The sequence below is a fragment of the Hylaeus volcanicus genome, chromosome 7, assembly GCF_026283585.1.
Source record: "Hylaeus volcanicus isolate JK05 chromosome 7, UHH_iyHylVolc1.0_haploid, whole genome shotgun sequence".
Classification (NCBI taxonomy): domain Eukaryota; kingdom Metazoa; phylum Arthropoda; class Insecta; order Hymenoptera; family Colletidae; genus Hylaeus; species Hylaeus volcanicus.
The window spans coordinates 12541540-12555732 of NC_071982.1; the positions used below are offsets into that span (position 1 = coordinate 12541540).

The window sequence follows — 14193 nt, forward strand, 5'->3', positions numbered from 1 at the left end:
TTTGCAACATTGTCGAAGGTCTGAGAGGAGCAATTTGCAACATTGTTAAACCAGGAAGAATCGCAGAAATGAGGGGATGTTAAAGGGAAATGTGTAAGGTAATGAAGGGAAATTAAAAGCAAATGGAGGGAAACTAAAGGGAAATATACCAGGAAACGGTGGAATATGAAAGGGAAACGTGTAAGGTAACGATGGGAAATTAAAAAGAAATGGAGGGAAACTAAAGGAAAATATACCAGGAAAGTTTGTTTGCACGAATACGTAGTTTTACTTCATTTTAAACATACCATCCATCCTTGTTAGAAGGAACAAATCTAGTCCAATTTTTGTATTTAATATCTTAAATTATGTGGTAAGTATGGCAACATAATATGGTAAGTAAGTGAAAAGGAAGAACTGAGAAGAATTCTCTAGGTATAAGACAAGGAACAATATAACTCGCGGATTGTGATATTAGAAGTGAATAATTATTATTTTATCGCATTCGTTGTACACGATATAATAAACCTACTGTAATTGCGATGTTCGTAAAATCTCATCTTATCCGACAAAACAATCTTCAGACTCTTAACGATCGGATTCGAGTTAATCTCAAAACCCGATCGCTAAGTTACCCTGAACGCGCACTCACGTGGAGCAAACGTACTTACATATTTTTCATGAACAAACTTGTGCAGACAAAAGAATCCTCATTCGACGGCGTATTCTCCTCAATGGACAGAACCAATCACACCTCACGTATCGAGTCACGCCCTCAATCGCACACGAATACACGTGTATCGTTTTTATCGCCGGGATACACGTCGAATCACAGTAAAATCGCGAGATTTATTTATTTATTTATTTATTTATTTATTTGTATTTATTTTTTTTTTATTCGTCGTCGCCTTATATGTATAGAGCAACTTGTTCCACATTTTGTTTCAGCGAGTACGGAGGGACGTATTACAAGTATACGCCGTGTCTGGGTCCTTAAAAATCTAACCGATCGCGCCTGCGCAATCGTTCTAGCTATTGTCTGTATGCAACAAGCGTATATTGACTATACGTTTTTTATTTTATATTTTCGTGTAGTTTTTGTACTACGATGCCAATTCACGCTACTCGTCCTCGTTCTAAAAACTTCTACGGGCACCTAAGAAAGATTTGATTAAGCTTTCCCCGCGTATTTCCCAATAGATCTACTTGTCACTGTCCCTGCATCTCCTCAAAAGTTGGGAGACCTAATCCTCGTGGTGACGAATGGAATGCAAATTTGAAATTTAAATAGCGATTCCGTTGATTCATTTCATTTTTCATTTTGTATCTTTCGATAACGAACATAACCGAGTCGCCGTTTGAATTTCAAAGTCATAATTCATCCGTGATATCTATTCTTCGTAAGTCGAAATCCTCGTGCTTCGATAATCCCAGGCAAGGATATGTAATTATCAAACGTGTGAATGTAATTGATAAAAGATTTGGAAATTACGTTACAGTAGCCTCTACCGTCGAGTTCCCGGTCTCGCCTAATTGATTTCGAAGAGCAGCATTTCAAAGAAGTGGTGTCGAGAAGTACTCGCGAACGCGTTCTCTTCGTCCTTGTGATATATACGGCAATCGTTCGAATATCACAGTTTATCGAGTATATGATATGTAGTCAGCGATTCGATCGATAACCAGACGTGGCCAACATTCTCAGTCGATTAACAAATATCCTTATTCGAATATCGCTTACTCGTTATCTGACGTAGATATCCAGATAAAAATGTTGCCCACCCCTGTCGATAAGTCGTCGATAGTAGTAAAAGTCGTCACGCGGTGTGTGTATGTACATGCAGATGGCCCCCCATTGATATCGAGTGGGCACGATATACAATAACGTTTCGCTGAACGTCGGATGAAGTATGTAAAGTCGAAAAATACAAACTGGCCAGAGGCGTAACTAAACGGGTATGCAAACCCGTAAGCGTACAAGATTCTCGTTGAGATTTCCCTAAAGCGTATACGAAAGTGTCGCCATTACGATTCGTTTATTCGACGGAGATCTTTGGTCTCCGATTCCCCATGGCTGGGGGGGAGGGGGCTCTCTCTCTCTCTGGCTCTCTCGTTTCTTGATATTGCAAAATTCGTACGATTACGACGACGATACAGCTCTAATAAAGTCGTAAGCAGCGCGTCATAATACCCGAGCCACGCGATGATGTAAGAAAATAAGTGACTTTATAAAACCGGAAACGAGATGATCGTATCGCACGGATTGGCGCGCTACCAATATCGCGGATTGGTTTTACGAGTCCTCGAAACGACCCTTTAGATTGCCATGCAACAACCTTTGTTTCCATGAGACGATACAGTGGATGCAAATGAAATCCACGCGACTGTGGCAGGGGACTTACGCCAACGGAATATTCTCTGAATACATGCAAGTTCTTTAAGTAGCACTGTAACATTTTACAATTTTATATTTCTCGCGATGACAGAAGAAAACGAATAAATATATCACGCGACGAATGCTTCTTTACATCCGCTTTAATGTCTCATGGGACGTACCACAGATTCTCGGTTACTAGTGCAGTGGTTCTTAAACACTAAAGCTTCGCGATATAAGCGTCCCGGACACTTAGGAACATAAATTCAGTAATTTCCTAAAAATTAACAAAGTTATCTCAAACATTTTGTCTGTACGTTGTTTAGACCATCAACGAAACATAATAAAAAAAAACAGAGACCAAAGTAGTGCTTAAGAACCACTAGACTGGATTAATGCGACTAGATCAGTCGACGGCCGCGCAGTCGCTGCGCGCGCCACACGAACGGGCGTCTCATCGCGAAATTCGAAATTCGATGCTCGAATATCGTTCTTCGATGCGAAGTTCACAGGGTGGCCCTGTCGGTGGCACGTCGTCGACGTTTCTTGACGAATCAGAAACACACGGAAGGTCTGTAGAGTCCCGTGTAACCGCACAGTCGGGCGCGCAACGCTGGCAACAATATGGCCGCCGCGGAGAGATTGTCTTGCAGCTGCGAGCACTCGCAGATCAGTAGGTACATCTTGTCGCCCTGTGACATTGATTTGTGCAGCGTAATACGTCTTAGGCCAACCGACTTCGGTAAGTATCGGTACATCATACGGGCACCTGAAACAATTCAGGTCCAAATTAGAATAGGGTGTAGTATATGTATATGTATGCTTGGGTGAATGGTTGTGTCGATAAGATTCGGTAATGTAGGGTTCCATATTATCAGCAGTGATGGGCAAAATCCTAGGTTTCGAATAAATCTGAAGTTTGCCGATATTGTTTGTCTCGTTTCCTCTTTTGAACATTTTCCAGAGAAAGAAACGAGTATTGCCCATCTCTGATTATCAGCAGGATGTAATCTACTTTGACAACCAAAGGGTTCTTGGTTTCTTTTAAAATTGAGTTTCTCTGAATAATGTGCAAAATGTGTAAAGTCATCTAAGGAAATGAAATAGAATACCTGTCCAGTAGAGCCAGTTCTGTTCGAACTTGAGGCCGTCGTCGCCTTCGAACACCTTAAAAATGGAGACGATGTAGCCGGTGGACGGAATCGGTGGTCTGACACCAGGTGGTTCCAACGGCGGCCTCGCAATGGTCGCCACCTCGTTGAACAGGTCCAACGTGTGGCTGGCTGCGTATCGCAGATCTCGAGGATCGAACTTCCTCAGAGCGGCGCACTGGACTTCGTTATAAAAGTCTACGGGATCCGTGTTCTGCTTGTTGATTAGGTAGTACGTGATAAATGGAAAATCCGCTGAAATTCATCGTAAAAAGTTATTAAATTACCTACGACGTAACGCGACTAAGTTAATTATCTTCTTTCTTACAAAAAAAGACTAAAATTCGACTAGACGTGAAAAGAGTGATCGATAGTAATCTATTGGAAGCCAAGCGTCGTCGAATTACCATTTTTCTCCATGTTCGTGAGCAGAATACTCTGGGAGGCGGAGGGCGCTATTTCGGCGACCAATTCGGCCGCAGTGTCCCGTTGGAGAACCAACGGACGGGAAACTGGAGTCTCGACTAATGGATCCAACGGCTCCAGGGACGTCATGAAATGAGCCAGAACACATTGTTTAGGGTCCTCGACTTCCAGGATCGACAGAGGACTCCCTGGTCGTTTTTTGTCTGCGATTGGGGCGTGCTGGAACGAGTCGGAATAAAGCTGTGTGATTGGAAACAGACTAATTAATACGCTCCGTCTCGAGGACTCCCACTGTTGCCTGTTATTATCGTTCGTTAATCAGAGTGGTCTAATAATTTGTACTCTTTGGGTGACCCTCGAAAACGTACATTTAACTGAACCTGATAGAGTCGGTCTGTAGATGCGGCTGCCACCTACTAGGCGCGAGAAGAGCCCCTGTGAGCTGGCAACCCATCAAACGGTCTGTGTCTCTGATTGCCACCTACTAGGCGTGACAGCAGCCCCTGTAAGGTAGCAACCCGACAGACTATCTGTGACTCTGGTTGCCATCTACCAAGTTACATATTTCTAAATACAACTGCAGTTCGTAGTTCGGCGCCATTTTAGGCGGAACTGCACATGCGAGAACTATGTTATTTCATCACTTCAAGTGTGATAACCTTTAATTATCTTATATAATATAATCACCTTTTAATCTCTACACCCGGTATAATTATTTGGGCCAATCTGATGGAACGAAATGTATACAAGAGAAAGAATGCATGATACTGTAGGTTTACTTGTTAGTCACGACACGAGCGTTATTTCCGTTATGCTAGCACGTCATTCATTTGCGTTTGTTGTTCCTCGTCACGGCGGCCACGCTTTTGTCTATTTTTAAGCGTTTGAGGCTGGGCCAGCAAGGTCGTCACTGGTCGCGATTGGCCGCGACTTTAAGGCCAATAACTCGAGCTTTCTGGTTTTAGCAGGCGTGTACTCGATTAGCGTAGTTTCGCTCGGATCATTCCCCGCACGCTGGAAAATACTCTCTGATGAATATATTTTATCACGGAATTAAACGGCATCTATCGATGTACTCTGCTAAAAGTCGCCACTTCTGGGTCTTTAGTAACGTTCGTTGGTATATAGCAGATGGAAGTCTTTGACGCGTTACTGCGTCTTCTTTAGGTAAACATGCCGTTGAGACTTCAAAGGGCGCGCTCGCAAATCTTCAAACAAATGAATGGTACAGGAATTTCGAGAGACTTTGGAAAGCGGCTACGTAGCGAAAAGGGACTGGCAGCTTTGAAGTCTGGATCGTCTTGAAAGCACTGAAATTTCGACACTACCTGTTGCGTTCAGTGTGATACGTAAACACAGAATGCGAGGATTGGAAGCGTGTTTGCATTGGAGCATTTTAGGATCGAAGAATCTCAGGCTGGTGGGCTTCGGAGTTGAGAAGCATTTTTCTTAGGAAAATTTTTTAAAGTAAGGCATTTTTGGACTGAAACATTTGCTGTTTGAAGAGAACTAGGGATTGGAGCATTTTAAGAGAGGCAATATTTTAAACTCGAAGCATTAGAAGTTGAAGCATTTTAGAGTTGGAATATTTCAAACTTGAAGCATTACAAGGTTCAAATTTCGAAGCATTAAAAGTCGAAACATTTTAGGGTTGGAATATTTCAAACTTGAAGCATTACAAGGTTCAAATTTCGAAGCATTAGAAGTCGAAGCATTAGAAGTCGAAGCATTTTAGAGTTGGAATATTTCAAACTTGAAGCATTACAAGGTTCAAATTTCGAAGCATTAAAAGTCGAAACATTTCAGGGTTAGAATATTTCAAACTCGAAGCATTAAAAGTCGATGCATTTTAGGGTTGGAGCATTTCAAACTTGAAGCATTTGAAGTCGAAGCATTTGACGATTAAAACTTTTGAAACTTGAAGCCTAGAGATCGAAGCATTTGACGATTGAAACCCTCTACTGCAGTTGAAGCGTTTTCACTATGCAAGACTTCGCGATTTAATCATTTTAGACTGGAAGCACGTGGTATCGAGGCTTTCAGAGATGCAGAGTTTTTACGATCGAGGATTATGGGATTACAGTTTGCATGCAAGTAAATGCAAAATACGTCTCACGTACCGGAACTCCCGCTGGCAGAAAGCGTTCAACAGACGCGAGGGGGATGATGAAACAGTCCCTGTCCAACGTGGCCAAGGAGATTGGTTCACCGCGTGGCGGGCTGTTCCCGGAAACCACCAGCGGCGTGTACGCGCCGGATGCTCGGTTGCCGCTAAAGGAAACCTATGAGAACCATATAAAACGGGAATAATTAATCCCAACCAACTACCACTCTGTATTCATCTATTAGGTAGACTGGAAAGTAATGTCGTTTCTTTTACATTAAATTCAAACGAATTTTTAATAAATTTCTATTTTTAATCAATTACGTAATCGCTCTCGTTATTAGCAGCCTTTTGCCATCAGGTGTGCAAAATTTTCAGTGCCAGATTGATAAAAATTAACGAGCTGATGAGTGATAAACAAATATTTAACATTGCAAAAAGGACATTACTTTCCAGTTCACCTAATACATCAATTATCGAGACAATGTAGAATACGTCGCGCTCTGACTTAATGCATTTCGACATTTCACATCTCAAAGGCAGGTGCCATCGATTCATCCATTCTCCAGAGCATCCTGCGAAGCATCCTGCGGAGCATCCTAAGGCTCTGAGCGAACCTAACCCGAGTCTAACCCCATCCACCGATCGTAAACAGGACCGCGGCACCTCCACTTCCGCGATGCACCCTCGTTCGAGCTGCATTTTTAACGTTGGCGTATCCGTCGAATCGCGCCCAGGAGTAACAAGTGAATTTCGAAGTCGACAGCGCGTCGTCCCTAGGATGTAGGTTAACGCGATTCCTTTCGTTGTTCTTGCGGTGCACGTTGGCATTTCGAGACAACGCCGTGATTTATGGCGACACGCGAACGCCCGTAACCGCTCCTGACATTTTTGGCCAGGTCGCGCGACAGGGCGTGACATTATCGACGTCGATCCGTAAGAGTGACTTCAGGGCGACGCCGAAGACGCAGGATGATAATAAAGGCGAGGCTTGGAGTCGTGTATCGCGGGTGTGCTTTGGTTTTCGTGTCAAGAAGAAGCAGAGGAAGGTTTTGGGGGTTCGTTTCACCCCCTAAATATGAAAACGGGCAAATATAAAAAAATTTCCTTGTACGTAAAAAGGAAAATAGATACTCGACTTAGAAGATAGATATTCAAGGAGATAAGCTGGCACGTAGGAAGCATGGGAAGTAGGGTCCTATGACGGGACCATATAGGATTTCTTATAACCTCGAGAGTGATTTCCACTCTCCATATCTTCTCATTGTTAACCACCAGAGGATACATCGTCAACCAATTTTGAAAAACATTCGCAGGAAGCACTATGAATCTGTCTTACGTAGGATTTATCCTGAAAAATGGACCATCCTCCCTCTGGATATTTAAACTCCCCTCCTCCCTTTCTTCAAACTGACATCACCCCCAAAAATGACTTTGCATGCATCCTGCACGTTTCACGCTCGAGAATACTCTTCTACCTATCCCTCTTCCGTGCATCCACCTTTTAGCGAAGCCTGCAGCGAAGCACCAGGTGCTCGTCACTCCTCCGAAACGTCCACATAAAAAGCCACCAGGCGCGTTGAGTCCTCGCCAAAGTATTCATGGGGGGTCTTCCCGAACGCGGAAGACCGATCTCGAGCCGTGTTCATTTTTCACGAGTCGGTGCATCGACCGCCCTCCTGGGGCTCGTCGTTCCGCGGAGGATCCATCGTGGTATTCGGGATCAATCGATGACGGGGAATGGGCGCAACGAGCGGCGGATATCGGGCATAGTCCGGCAAGCTCTCAGGAAATTTATGGCACGTCGCTAGATCCGCCTTGGCGTGCAATAAGATAGCGAGTTTGCGTGCCGCGGCGTAGGTGTAACTTCGTGCGGCCCGTTCTCCGCTGGCCGGCTCGTTTCCGCCATAATTCCGTCCGCGAAGCTATCCCGTGTTCGAAACCACTCGTCCCTCCTCGGTACGTGTCCGTCCGGTACGTGCAATCCTGGGGCGTACACTTTCCTCGTTGAAATATCGTCACGAGTGTCCGGCCGACCGTGTTTCGGCTGCCTGACTGTAGGCTGCTCGAGGGTTGGGGTTACACGGTGCTATTTGAAGGCTCGGTTGGTCGTACTGGCTCGAGCTTTGCGGAAAGAATCGTGTTTTTAAGGATTGGTCGGTTGGTTTTCGGAGTGGAAGACTTGGGAAGGCTGGTTTTGGATGCTGCTTGACTTTGATCGAATTGGGTGATTGATTTTTGGATTAAGGCTGCTTTCAGGATTAATATACGGCGTTAAGATAAGGATACGAATGATTTTGACCAACCGGATCGATAAGAGTTTGATGTTGTTTGATTGAATTGGATGTTTGATTTAGGTTTGAGGGTAGTTTCAGTATTAATATGTATGCTGTTTAGAAGAGGAACTTAGGAGCTTATTCAAAATTCGAAGTGGAAGCCTCGTTGCAGCTGATTTTGTAAGAGTTTGAAGTTGTTTGATTGAATTGGATGCTTGATTCTGGCATGGGGGTAGTTTCAGTATAGATGTATATCCTGTTCAGAAAATGAACTTAGGACCTTGTTCAGAATTTGGAGTGGAATACTTTCAACCAACCGGTTCGATAAGAGTTTGATATTGTTTGATCGAATTGTATGCTTGATTCTGGCATGGGGGTAGTTTCAGTATCGATGTATATGCTGTTTAGAAGAGGAACTTAGGACCTTGTTCAGAATTTGGAGTGGAATACTTTTAACCAACCGGTTCGATAAGAGTTTCAAGTTGTTTGATTGAATTGGATGCTTGATTCTGGCATGGGGGTAGTTTCAGTATCGATGTATATCCTGTTCAGAAAATGAACTTAGGACCTTGTTCAGAATTTGGAAGTGGAAGCCTCGCTGCAGCTGATTTTATAAGAGTTTGACGTTGTTTGATTGAATCAAACGGCTTTGCCAATGCAGATAATTTGTCCAATACATCTGTCTTGGAGATCTGTTCATGAATACAGAACCCAAGATTTGCACTATTTTCTGCAGATTCCTCCAGTTGAATCGTGCCAGCCACTCCATCTTCCAAACTGACGTGTCTCTCTTGAATTAATTGAAGTAGCCGAATTGTATTGTCTCCGTTGTGTCAATTTCCTCTGGCTGGGAGGGTGTCTTTTGGTTGATTAAATTCAATCCACATTCCGCTAAATGTCGAGATCGCTCGTGTCTTAGATCGTACCGACGCTGTGGTCGGAGATTAATTCTACTCTTCTGGGAGGCTTGCAAACAACCTCTGCAAACGATTCAGGATCCGTTATATCCCATACAGGAACTAACACCATTAGTTTCCTACTAAGGTACATCTTGGATAGACTTAACGCAGTTCTACTCAAAGTACCTATTACATAACCACTAATGTTAAATGAAATAATTACCAGAGTAAGAAATCGAAAGCTCACCTGTCTGGAGGCAGTCGGTGTAGGTGGTTCGGAAGGGTCCTTCTGCAGCGGGTTCTGAGCCTTCCTCCTCGCCTGGCCGGCAGCCGCCGATCCCTGCGCGGTGGCGCTACCCCCACCACCGCCCCACTTGATCACATGCGGGCCCGAGTTCCTCCTAGGCGGTGGGCCCAGTCGTTCGGTCGGTTCGTCCGGCGGGGACCCAAGGGCGCCGCCTGACGGTGGCGAAAGGAACAGGTGAGTCCTATATCCGTATCCCTGGTGGTCGTGATCCGCCATCGACGGGAAATAGCCAAACTCCCTGCTGCGTCTGATTGGTCCGCGTGCGCCCACGGCCGCCTGATTGGCGCCACGCACCACGCCGAAACGCGGGCCCCCGTAGCCCAAGGTGCCCGACGTGCCACCGAGGGCCGTGCGGCCCTCCAATCCCCCGCCGCCTCCTACTCCTCCTCCACCACCACCGAAGCCCTTCTCGCCGCCGAAGTTCTTGCGGAACATAAGATTCATGACTGACAAATGACGAATCGCACCGGGTCCCAATTAATCACCGTGCGTGTTAACGTGTCACGGTGTCGGTTATCGCTTTCTCGCGTGGACACAAGCAGCGGCGGCGGTGGTGGTGGTGCTCGACGATCACGAAAGCTTCCCTAACGTGTGTGTGTCCCTCACAGTCCGCGACTACGTACGTATTTTTCTCTCTTTAGACCGTTTGCGTAGCGATTCGTTCACCGAAGCGTTTGTCACGAACGGGGAAAGGGCCTAAAGTAATCGAGGTTTGACGAGGGGTCCGATGAGGTGGCGTTGCAGCGCCCCGGGGGGAACCCCGGTGCCGCTAGATGCACAGAGTACCGTCAGGGCGCCATCTTGGACAGGAGCGCGCGCGATTCGAACCGGAGAGAATACCAAGATCGATGAACGGTGAGAATTTATTTAGGATATTTTACGATAGTCGCGTTGATTATCAAAGCTAATCAAATATAATATTCGGATACTGATACAGAAATTGTACAAGCTTCAAAATCATATATTTTGTAATTTATGAAGTTTATAAAGTTTATGAATTTACGAAATTTATTTCTCCTTGTTGAGTCTTTATATGCCAATGAGCCTTCCCCATTTGATATCGTTTCCATGCAGTTTCTATTTTCGTTAAAAATAGTAGATTTCTCGACGCTAATCCGCCATCTTACGGGGAACTATAATCAATTTAATTACGAAGAGCTGAATTCCTAGACGGTACTTTATATATCTAGCGACAGGGAGCCGGCTAATGCCGCGAATCTTCCTTTAAACCATCTTATCATTGACCTACGGTCACTCGCGATGGAAATTCGTCGCGTTTCAAGGGGAAGGGGGTCGATCGTTTCGTAGGATAGATGGGGGTTGTTAGGGTCATCAGTCAGAGGAATTGCAACGGTGTTAATGACTGTTTTAAGGGGTCGGTGTATCTCCGCACACTCTAGTTACTCGTCTTTTCTTTGTTAGAGGTGTCGATTAAGTGGCTCCGCGTGCTCAAAAGGGATAGTTTCGTTACCGGGGATTCCCGAATGATTTATTCCTTGTCGCACGAGGTGTCAAAGTCGCTCTCTGTCCAGCAGAAAGTTCCAAAGTGGGTCTTAACCTGACTTTCCCGCGTCTAACCAATCACCAGCGCGCGTAAACTTTTATCCGACATTATGCTCGTTCATCGGAACTGCTCGCGCCGTAACGATCTATATAACGTCTATAGTTAGATAAGTTAGGCCAGTCTCCGCTTTAAAAATACGGTGATCGAAAACAGGTAGTCTGTTACATTTTCTTTTGTGTATTTTATAAGAAACGTTTTCTTTGAATATTTGAGAAGTCTCGAATTTGTATCTTCTTCTATTTTATTTATGCAAATATTTCGGGTCGAACTTGAAATCTTCATGTTTCAAATATAATAAATACTTTGCACTATTCCCTTGTATTTTCATTTCCAATTATATACGTATGATATAAACACGTTAAATTCGCTCGTAAACATTTCCATTAATTAAATAATACGTCTGCTTCCAATTATTGCATTTTCCAGTTGATTGTTGGCCCCTAAACTGGCCTAATCTAACCTAACACCCTATTCCTCTCCAAATCGCCGACAAATCGTCAGAACTTCCTACTCGACGCATAATCTCGCCTCCCTGTATCGTTTCGACCCAAGTTGACAAAGCAGAGAGAAAAAGTTTAACAATTTGATTACGTTCAATCTCGGGAATCCGCCATTTAAGTTTCGCCATTAGGCTCTAGCAGCAAGGACGTTATACTTCGATTTAACTCGACGAGTTTCAAGGTTCTGGAATTGTAATTGCACGTTGTCTTCATCGACGAGTGGAAAATGATAGCGTGTCACGCGGGAATCGAAGATCTGTATCGTTCCCTATTACGATTCCGACGATAAACTGAACGTCGAAGCGGTAAGCCTAATTGCGAGCTATAGACAAACACAACGGGGCTCGGCTATAGAGTTCCCTGGTATTTTCGATGTTTCTTTGCTTTGTACTCAACCTGTAGATCATGGTGTTCCGTAAGTAAGGACGTAAGCCTGTAAGGACGTTAAAATTGAAGTTTTCAAAATTGTCGAAAAATGTCAGAAGTGCGTCGGATGAAAAATCTCAGTACGTCTAATTAGGGACTCTAAAAATAGAAATCTCGAGAAAAATTCGCTACCCCACCTTGATATAAGAACGTCTCCAGGCTCGTCTAGTGGCCTTAATACAGAGTGTCCCAAAAATGTTGGAAGTTCTTGAAAGTGGTGGTTCGGAGGGTTATTTGAAACAACTTTTTCCTTAGCGAAAATGTTGTCCGAGGCTTCGTTAAGGAGATATTACCGGAAAAGCCCCGACCAATCAGAGCACGAGTATACCGTTGGAGTGGCCGCGATTAATATCTCCTTAACGAAGCCTCGGATAACATTTTCGCTAAGAAAAAAGTTGTTTCAAATCACCACCACCACCACCCCCCGAACCACCCCTTTCAAGAACTTCCAACATTTTTGGGACACCCTGTATCAAGGACTAGCAGTATATCGAAAGTTGGTTCCACAAAAATCCTAAATAAAATAAATTCCAATCGTGCTTAAATAAAAAATTAAACCAAATCTCGCATAATTTTTCTCTTAACATGTGAAATCATGCTTTACCTCCCTTCTTTATTTACTTACGCTATTATAATCCCCTGAAACAGTACATTCTACTTTCTCCCTCGAGCATCTGACCTAATCTTGATTATCTTTGACACGTATTCGAGCTTTTTACCCCACAAAGGCGATAATTTTGCAGATCTCGGTCTGCAGTCGGCTTTGGCCCGCCTATCTCGCGTTCGAACACGTTACAGGCCGCGCCGGAGGACGCTAATCGTCCCCCAGGTACGATTTGCGACGCAAAACCTTTTGGACCTCGACACCTCGATAGTTACAAGACTCCCTGGAAGGTTTCGCGTACCGAGCAAAAACCACTTGCTCCTTCGACTTCGACCGCGATGGAAGAACCGCCGGGACGCTGCTTTCCTTTCTTTGTCGTCGCGATTCGTGCGCAAACTCTGAGACCTTCACAGGGAAAGCGAACAGCAAGCAAACGAACATCTGGCCAACGAGGATCGAGACCATTGGACACGTTCGCGACACCGCCAGGATTAGTTCGGTTAGAGTTGCTCTACGTTTTACTCAAAAATGCAAGCTCGACACGTTGACCGCCGCGGATTGGCCGAACCATCTGTGCTGGTCCCACGCTTTGCATCTATTTAGACACGGATGTAACGGGTGGCTACACCGACTGGGGCCAGGCTATTCGTTCATTTTACAAACGTTGAAATTAGAAACTGTGGAGGAATGTTGGTCACAGAGGACGATGACGTCTTTGTTATTTTAGGATGTTTTTAGTACTCAGGTTTATGGTTAGCTTGGAATGCTAATTGAAGTTTACAAAAAACCTCCTCCTTTTTCAAAGTCGGTTAAAGAAGTTGTATACTTCTGAAAATTTCACTTGGAAGTTGAGATATCGTAATAAGAACTTCGTACTCTTTGATGGAATTGTTTGAATAATAAACGGTTAGCACTGTTACTTCGGTCTCTTGGTTACGTATTCGTTGATATTAAGAATCTTCAAAAACGCTTTAAACAAATCTTAAGAAATATTACGTTTCACGTGAAAAAAGTAAATAAACGTTTTCCTTATTTCCCCTACGGAAGTTTCCTGAAGCATTTGGAAGCATCGCTTGTACCTGTCAATATTTTTGACAACTTTCGCTCGATAAACTTCTAAACACTGGACAGTTAGATAAATGAGAAGAAACAATCCGCCTATAATAAATAGAGAGACAATAAAGTCGCTGATAAACGATGTTCAAGCGATCGAGTGCAACGACCCAGAGCCCAGGGGGACAACCCACAGGATGCAGCGGTCAACGTGTTAAAAAGAAACCCACGATCAAAACCACATTCCCCAATCGATAGTTAAATTTCCTCGACAGCGTTACACAGTTACCAATCACCAAATCCAGATTCTCGTATGTACATTGTACAGTCAGGGGTGTGGAAGAAGGGTCCCGGTTAGTCCAACTTCACTCGACAGTGTTACTAAAGTTAATTAAAGCTCTTCAGGCACTACAGTTCACGAGCTCAGGAGGAAGGTTGCCAAACCTCCTCAAGTATTACGATTCTCGAGCTCAAATACAAGGTTGTTAAAGCTCCTCAGGTACTGGGATTCTCGAGTTCCGGGAGGAAGATTG

General features: G+C 44.3%; 1 protein-coding gene and 1 long non-coding RNA gene across 10 annotated transcripts in view; one reads left to right on the plus strand and one right to left on the minus strand.

The window, feature by feature from the left end:
• Positions 1 to 826: 826 nt before the first annotated feature.
• The window catches only part of LOC128880427 (uncharacterized), a 44753-nt gene continuing 31386 nt past the window's right edge, over positions 827 to 14193 (minus strand). For 3 of the 9 annotated variants that reach the window (XM_054130496.1, XM_054130497.1, XM_054130498.1), the window contains 5 exons: positions 9454 to 9665; positions 6048 to 6209; positions 3909 to 4167; positions 3463 to 3756; positions 827 to 3119 (listed from right to left, as the gene is read on the minus strand). In XM_054130496.1, coding sequence (XP_053986471.1) covers positions 2905 to 3119; positions 3463 to 3756; positions 3909 to 4167; positions 6048 to 6209; positions 9454 to 9665 — 1142 coding nt within the window. In that variant the 3' untranslated portion in view covers positions 827 to 2904. Of the gene's footprint in view, positions 3120 to 3462; positions 3757 to 3908; positions 4168 to 6047; positions 6210 to 9453; positions 12387 to 14193 lie in introns of those variants that run through there. The other 6 variants (XM_054130499.1, XM_054130500.1, XM_054130491.1 and 3 more) reach the window with 4 other exon arrangements.
• LOC128880428 (uncharacterized) lies at positions 2977 to 9549 on the plus strand. The gene is made up of 3 exons (XR_008457821.1): positions 2977 to 3092; positions 9044 to 9351; positions 9433 to 9549. It is a non-coding gene; the product is annotated as an uncharacterized LOC128880428 (long non-coding RNA).